General features: G+C 40.1%; 1 protein-coding gene across 1 annotated transcript in view; it reads right to left on the bottom strand.

Moving 5' to 3' along the window:
* The window catches only part of LOC114024747 (ensconsin-like), a 59,042-nt gene that overhangs the window by 5,422 nt on the left and 33,984 nt on the right, over positions 1-19,636 (bottom strand). Inside the window, exons 10-15 of the mRNA XM_027837890.1 lie at positions 16,430-16,562; positions 9,270-9,432; positions 7,075-7,179; positions 5,502-5,555; positions 1,827-1,956; positions 560-764 (exon numbers count right to left, since the gene is read on the bottom strand). Of these exons, the coding sequence (XP_027693691.1) occupies positions 560-764; positions 1,827-1,956; positions 5,502-5,555; positions 7,075-7,179; positions 9,270-9,432; positions 16,430-16,562 (790 nt within the window). The remainder of the gene's footprint in view (positions 1-559; positions 765-1,826; positions 1,957-5,501; positions 5,556-7,074; positions 7,180-9,269; positions 9,433-16,429; positions 16,563-19,636) is intronic.

Below are 19,636 nucleotides of genomic sequence, written 5' to 3'. Positions count from 1 at the left end.
AGAGCAAACTAACTAGTCTAACTCTAACTACAAATAGGAAAAAAAAACTTTTACAACAAATGGTCAGTTAATACATTGTAAAGGTGACTTTAACAGCTACGTTAGACCCTGGTGATCTAAGGCAGAGAGAGAGTATTTCCCTCTGACTAAGGAGAGCAGGAAGCAAAGGGAAGTTATGCTTTCCCTGTTTCGAAAGGCAGGAAAAGAAGCGAAGACTCTATCCCAAACAGAAGCTTCCATAGAAGGATATTTGAGCAAAGAACTGCTCAAAATCCAGAGCTTTCAGAACTATGTCTTCAGAGAACTACAAAGTATTGTTGCTATGAACTCTCAGCCATTCCCACTGCCTGTGGCAGCTGAAGTCTTTGCAGGAAACTCCCGATAAGCATCACTTGCTTTACCACTGTCAAGTGTCCCATCTCCCCCCCTCCCTTGCCTCCTCCCTACCCCACCCCCAGCTTTTTAAAAATAAATTCAAAGAAGTGAATTTATTAATAATTACATGGAAAGCATCTCATCCCATCTCCCCAAAAAGCTGTATTTTATAAAGGTGACTAACCTAGGGTCTGTTGCCAGAGTCACAGGCAAACAATCTCTATTTTCTGGCTCTGTGGCCATCTCATCACCATCGGTGACGAGTCCTTCAACCTCATCTTGGGCTGCAGCTTCAGCTTGTTCTGTATAAGCCAGTTTAGGAAACGTCTCAGCACTAAGCCCTTCTGAGGTCTTGTCATTCTCAGACGAGTCAATCTCAGTGACAGTGGCTGTGAAGGAAAAAAAGATGAACAACATATCATCTGAGTTTCAATATCAACTATAATAAAACACTATGGATCTATCCAATACCTTATTAGATGAGAGGTAAAATAAGGAAGCTGGAGCTATGCTTAGGGGCAGCAGTACTGCCTCAGGGCAGGCCTCTCATCAAATATTGATGTAACCGCTCTAGGTATGTGGCAGTACACTGGGCAGAAGAGGGTTACTATAAACTGCCCTCAAGAACCAAAATGTGATGGGTGCCAATTATGATCATTGTCTTTCTGATCCCACCTCCCAAAAGACGCCTCTGATAGACCTGTCCATTTTCTCCCTTCTGCATGGAATGTGGGAAAAGACTGAATTCGACTACATCCCTTCATACCAAGGGCTCTTAACATGGGGCCCACAGACACCCAAGGCATCTGTAGATTTCAAGGGATCCATGAACTTCAGGGGCAAAAATTGTATCTTTTCACTAACCTCTGAATGAAATCTCACATTTCTTTCGGTTATAAATTTTTAATAAACCATAATTCTGAAAAGGGCTTCACTAGACTGCTAAAGGGATCCAGGACACAGAAGGCAAAGAACTCCTGCTTTTTTTCATGAGATCTCAGACCCTGAATACTTCTGTGGTGAACTGGTTTGGGATCACAGAGAAAGAACATGAAAAGGGGCCAGTCTTTATATAACAACTCCCTTTGTCCTCTGGGTAGGATGTACTCAATTTGCCAAACCTACATACAAAGATTAGTTTCATGTCCTATCAGTCATGAGAAGCTTTATATGGTAAAATCCTATGAAGTAAAAACATATACAGTAAAATCCTATCAACTTGCTCTAACTTATAAAATCACTTCAAACTCAGTGAGCTTCAGTTTCTTCATCTGTAAAATGGGAGATAGTGACACCTCTGCTACCAATTACCTCACAGGACTTTTGCAGGGAAAAGTGCTTTGCAATCCTTAAAGCACTTCTCAAACAGGAGTTGGGATTCCTATGATTACAATTATTCCCCAGCATCCTAAATGATTACTACAGGAGCTAACTGGTAAATGGAAGCATACCTGGTGGGTCCGCTGTTTCGAAACGTCCTTCATCTCCCTCATGAGCGGCGTCCGCTGTTTCGAAACGTCCTTCATCTCCCTCATGGGCGGCGTCCTCGTCAACAGCAGCATTCTTAGACTTCTCTTCACTCTGTAACCAAGCAACACAAGACTGGGCTCAGAAACTCCTTGCTATTAAACCATCTCTGTTATATCAGTATTCACTTGTCTAAGGTAATTGAGTATTTTCTTCATTTAGATTAAAGGCTAATCACCTATGACTTGAAGGCAGGATATGGCCCATTTAATGAGTCCCAAAAGAGCAGGCATGATGGTAGTGGCTAGATTATGGAGGAAGTTTCAGTCTGGACAAGCAACCCTGGAATTTCAGGTTCAGTCATAAGTAGCGGGATTAACCCGGTAAAGGGATGTATATTGAGACACTGACCAGGTGATTTTTTCCATGATAAAAGGGCAGATGCCTCTGTCCTAAAGAAAAACACCTGGTACTCAGTTTCTCTGGGAGGTAGTGCTTACTGCCTGCAATTACACATGGGCATTGCTTTTCAGAAACAGGCCAGTGTAATGAATCAGAAACAGGAAAGATACAGGAGAGTATATACAAACTTTCACACATCACAAAAAGAGACTTCCAAGTACAAGAGCAGGCAATTCTGAAGGACATCCCAATGCTCTGTCGCTTCATAACGTGGCAACTTCATTCATTCAGAGTGCCAGCATGATGCAGTGGAAAGAAATGACACAGAGTCAAGAGGCCGAGATGTGACTCTCAGCTTTGGGAGGCTGGGCAAGTCATTTCTCTGAGCCTCAGTTTCCTCACCTATAAGATTGTGATGATGAAATCAGAGGATTTAGAGCTCAGTTCCAAGCCAGATCATCTGACTCCAAAGCCAGTGCCCTTTCCAAACTACAATACCTCAGAGGCAAGTTCTCACTATTACTTCACTTATATTTAAGGAGAATATGACTGAATGCAGAATTTAACAAACCTTTTTTAAGGGAGCACCTGTGTGGTGTAATGGATAGAGAACTTAGCCCCAGAGGCAGGAAGACCTGGGTTCAAATCCCCCCCGCCTTGGATACATCTTGGCCATGTCATCATGCTCTAGGTCAGAGGTTCCCCCGGCACGCAGAACCAGATTAAAATTAACTAAACAGTTACCAAAATAAATAAAAATATAAATTGTGGTTTTCTATGTTAATATATGGTACATAGGGATCGTGCTGTTCAGTTCAGCTGCCCCTTTTCTATTTGAGTCTGACTCCACTGCTCTAGGCAGCACTCTAAGGTGCCAACTTACATTGGTAGGGGGAATTCTGGGTAGCCAGGAATTCTCTAGTCCAGTGAAACCACACGTCCAACCCCTATCCTATTCCCCTAAGCATGGTTTAACAACTTCATTCACCTTACTACAAAATTTAGCCTTTGATTTAAAAAAAAAGGAGCATGAAATTATCAAGTTTGCAGTGAGAAATTCTAGCATTGAGCAAGCTGAGATTAAAGAAAAGATATTTTGATTTCACTTGCTTTCTGGGAGGGCTAGAAAGTCCCCTCCTCTTTCAGTCCTCTGTCCTTCTAGAATAAAAACTGTCCTGATCCAAACTGGGTTAGGCACAAGGATGATCAAAAGAGAAGGCAAGTAAAGCAGGGAGAGACTCCACAGCTATTTAAATGTTTCAGATCTCCTTTGGGAAGAAAAGCTGATGAGTAAAATGAAGTCCTGAATAGGACCAAAGCAGTCAGCCTCACTCTGATTACTCAGAGACCCTGAACCTCCAATGTTAAATGAGTAGGATCATAATTGCAAACTTCACAGTGCCAATATTATTAAGTAATTTCCCTCAACTACCTGGTATAATAATTGGTAGGAGAACCACTGTCCCCATTTCATAAGCAGGGAAACTGAGGCTCAGAGAAGTGAAAGAACTTGCCCTCAATCACACAGCAAGAATTGTGGGAGTTAAGATTCAAAAGACTGTAAGCCTTCAGTCAATAAGCACTTATTCAGTGCTTACTAGATGCCAGCTATGTCCTAAGCAATGGCCATACAAAGAAAGGCAAAAGCAGGGTCCCTGCCCTCAAGAAGCTCATATTCTATTGGGGGAAACAACATACACACACCTGTTCAAACAAGAGAACGAGCATAAATGAAAAGTCATCTGAGGGGAAATGTCACTTGGAGCACAGAAAACTGAAAAAGTTCTTCAGAAGATGGGATTTGAGCTAAGTTCTGAAGGAAGCCAGAAAAATAGGTAGGCAGAGGTAAGAAGGGAGAACATTCTGGGCATGGGACTCAGCCTGGAAAATGGCACAGTGCTAGAAGGTGGAGTTTCATTTCTAAGAAACAGCAAGGGGGCCAGTGTCACTGGAACATAACGTACATAAAGCGTAAGGAGACTGGAAAGGTAGAAAGGATCCAATGGAAGGTTTGGGAGTTCTGCCTGGAATTTATTAAGCAGGGGAGGTAATATTGTCAGACCTGTGCTTTAGGGAGATCACTCTGGCACCCAAGAGCAGGATGGGCTAGAATGGGGAGGGACTTGAGGCAGGCAGTCCCACTGGCAACATTCCAAGTGAGAGGTGATGAGGACCTACACCAGGGTGGGGGCAGTGGCAGAGGACAGAGAGTATTCCAGACATGTTGTGAAGGTAGAAAACAGGACTAGGGACATATTGGATACATGAGGTAAGCCATGACACTTAGGAAGCAGACCCAGGTGACTGGGAAGTTAGGCGTGCCCTCAACAGTAATAGAAAAGTTAAGAAGAGGGAAGGATTTGGGAGGAAACATAATGAATAATAAATTTTAAGGTGTTATATAAGCGTGAGTTAACATTAATTGTTTTATTGGACTGAATAACATTTGTCCAGGTTACAATTCATCAGCATTTCTACCAGAGTTATGTAAGCAGGGGAAGGAATAAAAAGGTGAACCTCAAGCATATTTTCAATCTGCTATTTGTAAGCAGTACTGATACAATTTTCATATGGCAAGATAGCTAAAGCTTTAGGGCTAGAGTTCTTAAGTGGGTATCAATGACCTTTATTTTTTTTTTTTAAGATTTGCTAACTACATTTTAATGTCATTGGTTTCCTTTTGAACTTTATACATTTGTAAACACGATTCTGAGAAGGGGCCCATCAGTAGGCATCACCAACCAAAGGGACCCAGGACCCAACAAAGGTTCAGATGCCCTGCTCAAGGGTCCTCATGGGGTTCCTTTTCCCCAAGTTCTCCTCATTTCAATTCAGCTTAATTCAACAAGCATTTAGTGAGCACTTATTAGATGCCAGGCTTTGGAAATATAGAGACAAAATTAAAATGTTCTCTGTTCATAAGAAGCTTATATCCTACTGGGGAGAAGCAACATGCACACAGAAAAGAAAATGTCAAATACAAAATGATTTCAGGGAGGAGGGAAGTGGCAATGCTAACCACTTGGAGAAGCTGGAAAATTCTCTTGTAGGTGGTGGCCAAGGTGAGGAGGGAGAGAATTTGAGGTATGTGGGACAAGCAACCCAAAGATGGGAGACAGAAGTTGTGTATGGGACATAACAAGTAGGTCAAGTTCACCTGAATATGGAACATGTGAATGTGTAATCTGGCCCAGCTGATCGAGAGATAAGAAGATAAACATCAACAGGAACAGCCCCACCCCCTCAAACAGGCTTACCTGCTCAGAATTCAGCTCCACTTTTCTGGTTCTTTTCATAATCTCTTCAATTCTCTATTAGGAGAAAAAAATATAACTATACATCTCTAAAACAGAACTATAAAACAGCTATAAAAATAAATTGGAAGAACTGAAACAGGAGGTTGTTAAATTTATCATCTTTGGCAAGCTGTTTCATCGTCCTGTTTCATTGTCCTCTTCTGTCAAATTGATACAAATGACCTAAGAAGCTAGGACCCTAATTTCCTTCCTTACTGTTCTGATTATATAGCACTCTGAATGCCAATTGCTTCGTTTTTCATTTTAATTTAGCAAACCAAATGATAATTTTCACATATAGTTTTTGCAGAACAGAAAGATCATTATTTAGCATAAGTAAAGATTATTGCCAATAAATAAGAATTGATGTTTTTGAAGTACTCTCAAATTATCTTACCAGCTAAGACATGCATATTAACAACAGTAGCTAATATTTCATACAGGGTGTATCAAAAGTTTTAGTGCAGTTGTAAGCTTAAATAGCTTACAACTGCACTAAGACCTTTGGGACACCCTGGATAGTGCTTCGAAGTTTGCTAAGCATTTCAGCTGTATTATTTCATTTGACTGATTTTCACAACCACCATGTGAGGTGGGTACTATTAGTATCCCCATTTTAGAGATAAGGAAACTAAGGCTGAAAGAGGTTAAGTGATTTGTTTGGGTCACATAGCTACAAAGTATCTGAGGCAACATTCAAACTCATGTCTCTCTGATTCTAAGTCTGGCACCTAACTACCTCCTTAAATTTAGAGGATGCTCTCTTGTGTCACACACTGTGTGTAAGAAACTTTGCTAACAGACAGAGAAATCATAAAGGAAATCTAGGAATGCATTCTAGAACTTGGATTCTCTGGGCATGACACAGCCTCCTTCCCCTGCAAGATAAGGCTGACTGTGGCCCCCTACTTTCTCAGCCTGCTGAGGGTTCTCAGGACACAGAGTCCAGGGATAACTCTCCTCATCCTCAGGTGACCAGACCTTGCAACCCCTTGGAATGTAGGGTCCAAGACCTGGCCTGCCCATAAGAAGCCCATACCTAAGCTGATACCATTGCTTTCTCCTCAGCTGTTATCAAAACTGCCCTTGTGTCAAGGTGCTAAGTTTCCTCAATTCTTTCCATGGCCAAGCCCCTTTTATAAAAAGAAGCTTTATTTCCAGAGGATTCTCTTACTGGAGGTACCACTATAACGACTCCTCCCTCACTAACTGCACAGACAGCTACCAATATTCCACCAAGTACAGAGAAGGAAGGGAAGAGAAGAGCATCTTCTCCCATGGAGGGCCATCCAAGGCCCTTGTCAAGAAGGTGGGAAGAGAGGGGCAGCTAGGTGGGGCAGTGGATAAAGCAATGGCCCTGGAGTCAGGAGGATCTGAGTTCAAATCCGGCCTCAGAGACTTGACACTAGCTGTGTGACCCTGGGCAAGTCACTTAACGTCACTGCCTAGCCAAAAAAAAAGGAAGGTGGGAAGAGCCTGCTGGCCCCGGCAATGATTGTTCCACCAAAACACTTTGCCCAGACACCTGACTGACCTTTTTCCTCTCCAGACGTTCCTGAATACTCTGCTCCATGATCCTTTCCCGCTCTCGCCTCTGCCTTTCAGCTTCCTCCTGGGCTTTGGCCTCAGCTTCCTCCTTCTATAATAAGTAAGAAAAAGGCATCAAGGACACACCACTCAGTTTCAAGAAATCTAAATGCAGCAGAAGAAGAGCTCTGGAATCCAGTCACTCAATGAATTTGGTGATGATAGGATTACTGTACAGAGCATTAAGTGGGCCCCCAAGAGCATGACATTTGATAAAATAATGCCACGGAGTGAAGTTGGTTCCATAGGAACAACGTAGATCCATCACATGCAATATGGTAGCTGTAAGCAAACTGACACTTGGGGAAGTTGATGGTGCTGGAACAAAAGCCCAACATATTGTCAGCCATCAAACTAATACTCTGGGTGAGAAGTCAAACGATATTACATTGGGTTTCAAGAAATTAAGAGTGGATGTTGGTCATGATGTATTAATGATATTATGGCAAAATGACACTGGCTGGGGCACTGTTGGACAGAGTGTGCTTGTGTACCACACACAGATTGAGATCACCAATTCTATAAAACATGAGGGTACAATAAAATATGACTAACGCTAAAATGAGACTACTGAATAGAATTTCAACTTTCTCTGAGGCTCCAGATGGTACCTCAGGCACTTGTAGGGTCCTAGGGTCATCATTAAGAATATCAGTCATCATAGAATTGTAAGTGTGGAGTGATAGGAAAGTTTGGGTTACTAGAACTCTGAATCAATCAACTTTCATTGTAATTTTATGGTAAAACTGGAAAATCTTTCTTATTACACCAACATAGCAGTTTTTATATAAAATCTGAGCTCTCCACTAATATGCTAAATCAGAGTCAAAATTTCTAAATCTCCCAGTAGTGCTTAAAAGGTTCTCAATGTGAATGTCACTTCTACAATACAGCTAATTCCATTTTGCAAGGCTTAAGACTAAGAAGAGAGAGGTATGAAGTGGATTGTTGAGAATAAAAATCCCTAAGAGCCCAGTACCAGACAGGGGAATTAGGCTGACCCATTATAAGTTCATAATGTTTATGCTCCACTCCAGCCAAACTAGAATATTCCCTGTTCCCTAAATATGGCCTATAATTCCTTGCCTTTGTGTCTTTGCTCATGCTAAGCCGCAGATGAGAACTGCCTTCCCTCTTCTGGGCAACTCCCATCTCTACCTCTTTCCCTATTAGCATCACACCTTCTCTTCTAAGCTTCAGGTTGAAGGCCACTTCGTGCCCATCATCTGATTACCTGGCACTTTACACTCCTTTTAGACACATCTCATATTTATCTGTGGGTGCATCTTACAGCCTGACTGCTTGATTGTAAGCTCAAGAGTAAGGGGGAGTAACTTAGTTATTATCTCTGCTTTTCCCCTGGTGCTCAGGACAATGCAACTGATTGTACATAAGTATTTGCTGAAGGAAATTCAACTAGACCTTTGCCACTGGCTTTGTACTCTAAGCTATGAGCCTATGATTTGGAAATGTTCTTTTCCTCTTTCTTTAAACCTGCACTCTCATCTTTGTCCCATCTCTGCTTTCAAGAGGATCTTATCTTTTACTTAACCGAAATGGAAATGCTACCTCAGTGATCCTCCCAATTCCAATCTTGTCCAACCCTTAATGCCACCTCCTCCAGTCTTCTCCTACCAGTCCAGATCATACTGTTCACTTCTCTGACCTTCAACACTTAGAGTTTACCCCACACATTTTGGTTCTTTATTACACAGTCTTGTATTCTTCTCTAATTGTCTGAGTGTCTTGTCTCTCCAACAAGATTATGAGCTCAAGAAAAGAGGCTATTTCCTCCCTTCTTTCAACAAACGATTACTTCTTGATAATACATGTCTTCACAAGCACTTAATTTCATGGGCCTGAGACAGTAACTATTATAACTAAAAAATACTTGGAAAAACAGTTGATTTGAGTTTTCTTTTTTAGCCTGGTGCTCAGATCAGGTCACAGACACAACCTGTGTGAGACAACTTCCAAATAGTGCTTAATTTTTAAGGTTCCTGGGTAATGAAAGTATATAAAAATCTAAGCATAGAATTCATTGAACATACAAGAAGACAGAGTACTAGACAGAGTAGACAGGAGGATTATTAGTAAGCACACATGACTACTGCTATATCCTAGGCAGAGAGCTTAGCACACCTGCTGCTGGAGTTCAGCCAGACGCTCCTGTTCTTGGGCCCTGCCCTCTTCTGTCTTCCGCTGCTGTTCTTCCAGTGACCTTGTTTCCTCAAGTTGAGAGAACTTGGCTTCCCTTTTTTCCTCGTCTTCAGTGGCTTTCTTTTCAATATTCTCTTTTACTTTCCTAATTATAGAAGCAGAAAACTTACAGATTCACTAATCTTGAAATGGATTTTGTTGGTATTTCCTTTTCCTAAAATATGGCTCCAGAAGTGTGTTTTTAAAAACACAGCAAAAGCCTCATTTACAGGATTACCCTCTACTTTCGCACTTTCTTGTAATTTACATTAGTGTCACTAACACTCCTCCCTCCCTCCATGGCCCCACCAATCCTTTCACATCACTGGAACAGATGTCAAAAGAACTGATTTGAATCCAGACCTTGCCATAAACTAACTCTGTGACCTTCAAAAAGGCCTCATAAGGAAAATGTCTTCATCCGCTGACCAGGGTTGACGGCATTTGTACTAACAGGGTAGTTGAGAGAAGTACATGAGAATATATGTGAAAATACAGTGCTAAACAAATCTAAGTTACTATTTCTCCTATGTTCCTAATAATTAAAATTTGTGCTTGTGCCTATATTTGCTACAAAGAACAGTTCAATTGTGGAAGAAGAAGAGGCAATAAAAGACTGAGTTTTTTTTTTAACGACTGCATATTACCCCCACTTTTTTCTTCAGGGAAACTAGTTTAGAAGAGAAGATTGATTCTTATACAAATATATAATAATAACTGATTTGGCTATGTTGTTGTTGAGTCATTTCAATCACATTCAACTCTTTGTGACCCTATTTGGGGTTTTCCACACAAGGATACTGGAGTGGTGAGCCATTTCCTTCTCCAACTCATTTTCCAGATGAGGAAACTGAGGCAAACATGGATAAGGGACTTGCCCAGGGTCACACAGCTATTAAGTGTCTAAGGCTGAATTTGAATTCAGGTCCTCCTAACTCCAGAGCCGGTGCTCTAACCACTGAGCCACCTAACTGCCCCTACATCGTGTGTTAAAATTTACGAAGCACTTTACATAGAGTATCTCACTTGAGCCCCATAACAACCCTATGAGGTAGGTGCTACAATTTTTATCACTACTGTACAGAAGAGGCAACTAAGGCTCAGAAAGTTTAAGTGACTTGCCTATGGTCACACAGCTAACAAGTGTCAAAGCCTGAATTTGAACTCAGATCTTCCTCTGTCTACTAATCTATTGTATTCTGGGCTTCCTCTCAAATTTTACTGTCCACTAATTTAAATGATAAACAGTCCTAAACAGCGTTATGCACATTCACATCACTGTGCCTTTGCTCATGAAGATGCTCTCCCCTTCATCCTTCTTACCTAGCCTTCCAAATCTCGCTCAATTCCCTACTCCACTCAGAAGGTATTAATTATTCTCTATAGTTCCTACAATCATACCACACAGTGTAACACAATCATACTTTCCTGTATAGTCTAGTAATTGTTTCTTGTAAATCTTATCCACCGAACAAGACTACAACCCCCCTGAGGGCAGACAATGTCTCATATGCTCTAACCTTGCTAGGTACACAGTAGGCAAGCAAGCTAATGCAATTTTAGGCTACCTTAAGGAAGTGCTAGTGTCCAGGACTAGGGAGGTAACAGTCCTTCTGTACTCTGATGAGGGCAAACCGCTACTTAGAATATCAAGTTCATTTTGGGATGCCACATTTTAGGAAGGACACTGACTCAAGTCTTCCAAGTTGCAAAAAGGGAAAGATACAATTTCAGAAACCTCAAAGCCAGAGAACTAACTTCAAATGATCTGGACATAAAAGGCTTAGAAAATTATCAGGTCTAAGAGCCAGTATAATAAAAAGGACAATTCTACCTAAATCAATTTACTTATTCAGTGCTATACCAATCAAACTACCAAAAATTATTTTACAGAGCTAGAAAAAATAATAAAAATTATCTGAAAGAACAAATGATCAAAGAATATCAATGAAAAAAGATGTGAAGGAAGATGGTCTAGCCATAACAGATCTCAAACTGTATTACAAAGTAGTAATCATCAAAATTACCTGGTATTGGCTAAGAGGTAAAGTGTTGGATCAGTGGAATAGAGTAGATACACAAGACACAGTAGTAAATGACTGTAGTAATCTAGTGTTTAATAAACCCAAGGGCTCAAGCTTTGGGGGCAAGAACTCACTAATTTGACAAAAACTGCTGGGAAAACTGGAAAATCGTTTAGCAGAAACTAGGTATAGACCAACATCTTACACCTTATACCAAGATAAGGTCAAAATGGGTACATGATTTAGACATAAAGGGTGATACCACAAGCATATTAGAAGAGCAAGGAATAGTTTGCCTGTCAGATCTACGGAGGAGGAAAGAATTTATGACCAAACAAGAGATAGAGAGCACGAGATATAAAATGGATAATTTTGATTATATTAAATTAAAAAGGGTTTGCAAAAACAAAACCAATGCAAGCAAGATTAGAAAGGAAAGCAGAGAGCTAGAAAACAATTTTTACATCAAGTATCTCTGATAAAAGCCTCACTTCTCAGTTATATAGAGAACTGAGTCAAATTTATAAGGATACAAGTCATTTCTCAATTGATAAATGGTCAAAGGATATGAATACAGGCAGTTTTTAGATGAAGAAATCAAAGCTATCTATGGTCATAAGAAAAAATGCTCTAAATCACTATTAATTAGAGAGATGCAAATTAAAACAACTTTGAGGTACTTTACAACTATCAGATTGGCTAATATGACAAAAAAGGAAAATGATAAATGTTGGAGAGGATGTGGGAAAATTGGGACACTGTTGGTAGAGTTGTGAACTGATCCAATCATTCTGGGGAGCAATTTGGAACTACACCCAAAAGGCAATCAAACTGTGCATACCCTTTGACCCAGCAATATCACTACTAGGTTTGTATCCCAAAGAGATCATAAATAAAGAGATAAAGACCTACATGTACAAAAATATTTGTAGCAGTTCTTTTTGTGGTGGCAAAGAATTGGAAGTTGAGGGGCTGCCCATCCATTGGGGAATGCCTGAACAAGATGTACATGAATGTAATGGAATACTATTGTGCTATAAGAAATGACAAGGAGGCAGATTTCAGAAAAACCTGGGAAGACTTACAGGAACTGATGCAAAGTCAAGTGAGCAGAACCAAGAAAACATTGTATACAGTAAGAACAACATTGTGTGATGATCAACTATGATTGACTTAGCTCTTCTCAGCAATACAATGATCCAAGACAATTCCAAAAGACGCAGGATGGAAAATGCTATCCACCATCAGAGAAAGAACTGATGTAGAACTGAATGCAGATCGAAGCATACTATTTTCACTTTATTTTTCATTTTATTTTTCCTTTTGCAAACTGTAATTTTTTGCAAACTGTTTCTCCTTTCATAACATGACTAATAAGGAAATATGTTTTACATGATTGCACTTATATAACCTATATAAAATTTCTTACCATCTTAGGGAGGGAGAAAATTTGGAAGTCCTAATTTTATAAAAAAAATGAAAGTTAAAATTTTTCTTTACATGTAATTAAGAGAAAATAAAATATTATTTGAAAAAACTATTAGACCTAGCTATAAAAGCTAGAGAAACAAGGATGCTTCAATTAGTACTAAAAAGTGCTTATGCAAGACACATCTGGTCAGATCTCAGGCCAACTCACAAAGCATTTAGCTCAGTCTTGCTACATAGTAGAATGATCACTGGACTAGGAAGTCAGAAGATTTGAGTTTCAGAACTGGCTCTGACTAGAGATGTGACCATGTGCACTGGAGTAGGGAATTCCCTGTGCCAATTAAACAAAAACCTCCATGATATGTCCCCTCAGGTAACTGCAAAGACAAGGGTCCCTACAGAAAACTTTTCTAAGTGTTCAACATCTTTATAGAGATGCTTCTTGGGCTAATGTGAATACTCACACTAAGGAAAGAGCTGGCTTTCATGAGGCACTTAGGGCTGGCTCTGTTGGTGCCCAGAACAAGGAAGGCCCATAAACAATCACTTAAGTTTGCAAATATGCTGTATTAGTGTTACTTTGTTGTATTGTGATTCTACTTTGTTGTACTGTGTGCTGGATCCCTTCCCTCCACCAATGCAGAATGTGACCTCTATAAATAACTACAGGCAAAATAAAATTCACTGCTTTACAGTCAACCTTTTGGTAACAAGTCCCTCTCTATTTAGCCAAGCTAGTCCTTGACTGCCCCTCCTGGATCACTGCCTTATCATGGCAGAGGGGCTTGCATAGCTGGAGAATGAAGTCAAATGGGCCTCAGGAAGCACTGCTAACACTGAGGCTAGTGGAGATAATGGAATTCCAGCTAAGCGATTTAAAATCCTAGAAGATGATGCTGTTAACATACTGCACTCAATATGCCAGCAAATTTGGAAAACTCAACAGTGGCCATTGGATTGGAAAAGATCAGTTTACATCCCAATCCTAAAGAAGGACAATGCCAAAGAATGTTCCAAGTACTGAACAATTTCACTCATTTCACATTCCAGCAAGATTATACTTAAGATTCTGCAAACTAGGCTTCAGAAAAATGTGAACCGAGAATTACCAGAAGAATAGGCTGTTTTTGAAGAGGCAGAGGAAGTAGAGACCAAATTGCCATCATTTGCTGGATTATGGAGAAAACAAGGGAGTTCCAGAAAAATACGTACTTCTGTTGCACTGATTAAATTAAAGCCTCTGATTGTATGGATCACAACAAAATGTGGCAAGTCCTCAAAGAAATGAGAGTACCAGATCATCTTACCTGCCTCCTGAGGAACCTGTATGCAGGCTAAGAAGCAACAGTTAGAACTGAACATGGAATAATTGATTGGAGTTAAGGTTGCTGAAGGAAATAACAATCTCAGATATGCAGATGATACCACTCTGATGGCAAAAAGTGAAAAAGAATTGAGAAGCCTCTTGAAGAAGGTGAAAGAGGAGAGAGTAAAAGCCGTCTTAAAGCTTAACACCAAAAAAACTAATATTTTGACAACTAGTCCCATCACTTCCTGGCAAATAGAGGGAGAAGAAATGGAAGCAGTGCCAGATTTTATATTCTTGGTTTCAAAGATCACTGCGGACAGTGACTGCAGCCATGAAATTAAAAGATGCTTGCTCCTTGGAAGGAAAGCTATGGCAAATATGAACAGCATACTAAAAAGCAGAGACATCACCTTGTCAGCAAAGGTCTGTGTAGTCAAAGCTAGGTTTTTCCAGTAACAATGTATTGCTGTGAGGGCAGGACTATACAGAACTGATGCTTTTCAATTGTGGTGCTGGAGAAGACTTTTGAGAGTCCCTTTGGACAGCAAGGAGATCAAATCAATCAATACTTACAGAAATTAATTCAGGCTATTCACTAGAAGGTCAAATACTGAAGCTGAAGGTTAAATACTTTGGTCACATAATGAGAAGACAGGAATCACTGGAAAAGACCCTGATATTGGGAAAGATCGAAGGCATAAGGAAAGGGGAACGGCAGAGGGGTGAGGTGGATAGTGTCATGGATGCAACAAACATGAGCCTGGACAGACTTTGGGAGATAATGGAAGACAGGAGGGCCTGTCATGCTACAGTCCATAGGGTCACAAAGGGTCAGACACAACTGAACAACAATGAGTCCTTGAATGAGAGACAGAAAGAATCCATCACTGGGTCAACATTCAAAGCTTTCCCAGCTTGGTGCAGCCTTTGAGAATCCAGAGAGCACTTTCATATGACAGCGAGGTTATCAGAGGGAGACTTTAGTGGAGGTTCAATACTATGTAATTTTGACTAATAATAAATTATAATATAGTTAGTATTTTACTTCTACTCAGTTAATGCGTTCTTTCTAATGAAGTTTCTTCTCAGTGCTCTGAAAAGTATAAAAAGACGGATTTTGTTATATTTAGGAATTGCTACAAGTGGAGCCTGAAAAGCTGACGGCAAGCCCTCAATACAGTTACATCTTAGAGCTAGGAGACAGAGGGCTACCGAGTGCAAAACAAGATGGATCCCAAAACTTAGGACAAGATATCTTAGAGGCAGGAAACCTAGGTCAAGAAATGGTGGATGAAGTGAAAAGAAATTTTCTAGAAGTAGTGCTTCCTGTGGGAGGAGTTAAAGCCAGCTAACTCATGAGATTCAGATATCCCCTAGGTATCAAGAGGAAGTAGACAGCTTCACTATAAAGTAAACTATAATCTTAAAAAAACTGTAATGTGACACAAGAGTTCTACTGAAAAAAAGACGGTAGTAGTGTAACAGCAAGTTATATTACAAGTGCAAAGAGAAGGGAGACAAGTCTAGTGGAGTCTAAAAAGGAAAAGTTGGAAAATACCAATGTCAGTGGGAGAGTTGGGATGACTAGGCACTAGTATTTTAGTTTGTGTGGCAATAGAACCTTTTTAAGATGGAGAAAGGTGATTTGGCTACCATAGCTTTAAGGCCATTCAGCAATCTTTGTTCTAATTCTACCTTCACCAAATAACCTTCTAATATAATGTTAGACAGGTGCGTCAACACTGGGAAGGGGGTGCCTAGACCAGATGAACAAATGACAAAGCAGTCTTGTGTTAGTTGAATTGCCATATGCCCCCTTTCCCAAGTTATTATTTCCCTGGATAAAAAGACTGCTCAGATTCCACTGAAAGACCAGAGGCTGGACGTGTGGTGATAACAGCAAAGCAGAACATCTATGAGGCCCAACCTGACCAGGCAAGGTTTTCCTATCAATTTGTACTCATTTTAATAACATTCAATTCATACGCTTTCACAACTATGTGCATGAGACTGAGACAATAACCACTGCTACTACAGATGCCACTCCCTAGTTCAGCACAGGACAGCCAAAAGACCTTTCATTGTTTTAAATGTCAGTATACTCTCTGTGGAAATATTGGTGTGGGCAGAAAATGTATTCTATACTTATTCAGGTGACTATAGGGAGTTCCTTCTCGCGCATTCTCAAGTGACTTTCAAATGACTTACTGAGAGTTTCGATCATTACTGCCTAAAATTTTTTAAAGAGGGAATAAGTTTAAGGTTTTTAACATTTGCACCTGTAATCAAAATAAAAGTCGGCCACATCTGCAAAGTAAAAGAGACTGTTTGAGTCTTACCTTTCCTCCTCTTTTTGACATCTTTCCCATTCTTCTCGCTCTCTTAGTTCTCGAGCAAGCTGTAGTTTTTCCACCAAAATTTTAGCAGGTTTTTCAGCCCATGTGGACCCTGCTCCCGTTTTACTACTGGGCTCTATTTTGAATAAAAGTTTAAATGATTCAATTGGATTAGTAGGAAGTACAACCCCAAATTAAGAGACTATATACAAATGGAAGCATTAAAGACTAAAAAATACATGCAAGAGAGTAGGAATCATGATTCGTTGTACCTGTTCTTGAACCAAAATAAAACAAAACAATCCAAATCCCAGTGTCAGTTTTTAACAACTTGTTCCAAAGTGTAATTCATCTCTAATAAAAATAGCTGCTTTGAGATAACTGTATAGGAGTAAGCTCAATGGGAAAAGGAAAAAAACTTTAACAGGGAAGAACAATATGCTAGAGCAGAGAAGGATTGGATTTAGAATCAAGAGAACCTGGATTTGAATCTTGGCTCTGCCACTTACTACCTGTGTGACAATGCACTATTTCTCTTCTTTGACCTTCAGTTTCCTCATCCGTAAAATGAGAGGGTTGGCCCCTAAATCCCTGCCAGCTCTAAACGTAAGAGATGGACAATGGCTAGAGTATAGTCAGCATGGTTTGGAAATGGCCAGAACCCCAACAAGCCAATGGGACTATAGGCTGCATTAAGAGAGGCCTAACGTCTGGAAGAAGAGAGGTCATGGTCCCAGTCAGACCACATGGGGAGTATTATGTTTAGACATTTGAAGAAGGACATTGACAAGCTGGGACGATGACCTAGATAGTGAGAGGGCTAAACACCATACCCTAAGAGGATTGGTTAAAGGAACTAAAGAAGGTCTTAGCTTCTTAGCTAGAAAAGAGAAGACTTAGAGGGAACATGATCACTGTCTTCACATATTTCAAGGGCTGTCAGGTAAAACAGGGATGATGCTTGCTTTGCCTGGCTCCAGAGGAAAGAACTTGGCTCAGTGAGTAGACACAGCAAAGAGGCAGGTTTTGGCTCAAACTTCCTAAAAATGAAAAACTGCCCAGATTGCCCCAAAGTGGAACTGGCTGCCCCATCAACAAAGTTGTTCAAGTAGAAGCTACATGATCACTGGCGGGCCCGCATGGAGAGGATTTTTACTCAGGTTGGGGCTGAATGGTTTCAGGTTCCTTCCAACTATGAAATTTTGGGATTCGGAACATAAAGTAATAAAAACCCCTAAGATATCGATCCTCTCAAGTCCAGCAGGCTTTATTAATCTTTTTGGTTCCTAGGTCAACATTTTCTTCTCAGAGCAACAGAACTAATCAAACTCCAGGGAATTCTACACAGTAGGTCCCAATCACACTCCAGCTTGTTATCGTTAAGTCATGACTGCCTCAGGATTCCAGAAGATGGCCAAAGTCAGCCACAGCACAAATTAATCAGCCACTTCCATACTGTTGTGCTGCAGCTCCCTGAGGTTGTTTCCCAGAATTGGCAACATTTGTTTTTCCAAGAAGTGCCAGGCCCAAAGTTAAAAACAACAGAAGGGTTACACAGCAGTACTGCATCCACTGACTTAGGTGATAAATCATAAAACTTTGTACTCTGTTCTACATCTGATACTTTCCAAAAAGTCCAAAATAATCAAACAGGTGCTTCTATTGACTGCTCCTAATTCTGTCTTCTGGAGATAGGCAGAGCAAGCCTAATTTGATTTCTACTTGACAGACCTTCAAACATGCAAAGACAATGATAACATTGGATTCACCATACCCCTGGTGTCCTATAGAGCAGATAATAAATGCCTCCTAATGATGATGATGTTGACGATGATAGAAGCCTAGAATGGGAGTCAGGAGACCTGTGTTCAAATCCCAGGGGAAACATTTACAAGCTGTGTGACCATGGGCAATTCACTTAACTTCTCAAGAGCCTCAGTTTCCTCATCTGCAAAAATGGGAATAATTAAAGCCTGTATTACTTAGTTTATGGGGCTATTGTTAGGAGAGTGTTTTGCAAACTTTCAAGTACTATAAAAATGTGAGTTATTTTTCCTGAATAAATAGGACCCAAAGAGCAACAGGTTGGTATTGCTGAGTTTGGCTTAATATTCCAAAGCCTCCCAAAACTTATGAAGTGATAATATTTAGCTAAGCTAGATGCTTGAAATGACCAGCTTAAGTTGTGGAGTACAGATGATGAGACATACCCCCAATTTCTAAGTAAAGAGGTGGAGGGCTATAGGAGCAGAATGGTGTATATGCTGACAGATACTACCATTTTCTTGGCCGATTTTAACTTGTTTTCTTTGTTATAAGGGTAGGGTTTAATTAAGGGGTTAAGGAGTATATAAAGAAATCACTGGCATAAGCTAGTTTACCTATATGTTTAGAGTATTAACATTTTTTCTTCCCTTATCTTTAGAAGATAGATATTTTCTTCAATTAAATTCAACCAAGATCCTTTTTTTCTTATGACGTCAGAATTTAGGAATCTACTAACATTATGAGTCATCAGAAAAATGTAAAATGGAAGAAATTCTGATTTAACTGAAAGGAAGAAAATCAAAATTGGCTGTCAGGGTCAATTAAATAGAAAATATGGCAAAAATGGCAATTTTCTGACATAGGGCAAAAAAGCAGAGAATGCAAACAGTCAGAATAATTTGACAGACTTTTTTAAAGTTGCTGGAAGGCCAATTTCAACAAAAATTCACATCTTCATCCAAACAAAAAAAGCATTCTACCCGAAAATTGTTCTGTAGGTTTTATAGTTCACTCATTTCAAAATTAAATAGCACACTGCATCTTTAATCACATATTTTTCTCTTTCTGCAGAGCTTTTTTTTCTTGCCACGAAGAAAGAGGCAGTGGTTCATGTGGGCAAATGCTTCTATTGCAGCTGCTACTGCCCACAGAGAATTCTGAGTGTTGGCAGCTGGTAGCCAGGAGCATAATCATCCCTTTAGTTGAGACTTTGAAGGTTTAATCCTAGAATTTACAGTTGAAATCACCTAAGCAAGGACCATCATTTCACAGAGAAGCAAACTGAGGCCTAGAGAGAAGTGACTTGCTTAAGGTTAAAATCACCTAATTATCTAGGCAGTGTCAAGGCTAGAACCCAGGTGTCCTGACTGCTAAGTGAAGTTCTTTACATTACACTCTGTTACTTCCCTAATAATACCTACAACCCTAAAGACCTAAGTATCT

The sequence above is a fragment of the Vombatus ursinus genome, unplaced genomic scaffold (genome assembly GCF_900497805.2).
Source record: "Vombatus ursinus unplaced genomic scaffold, bare-nosed wombat genome assembly UNPS02004573.1, whole genome shotgun sequence".
NCBI classification, from domain to species: Eukaryota; Metazoa; Chordata; class Mammalia; order Diprotodontia; family Vombatidae; genus Vombatus; species Vombatus ursinus.
This window is presented reverse-complemented; position numbering and strand designations above follow the sequence as displayed.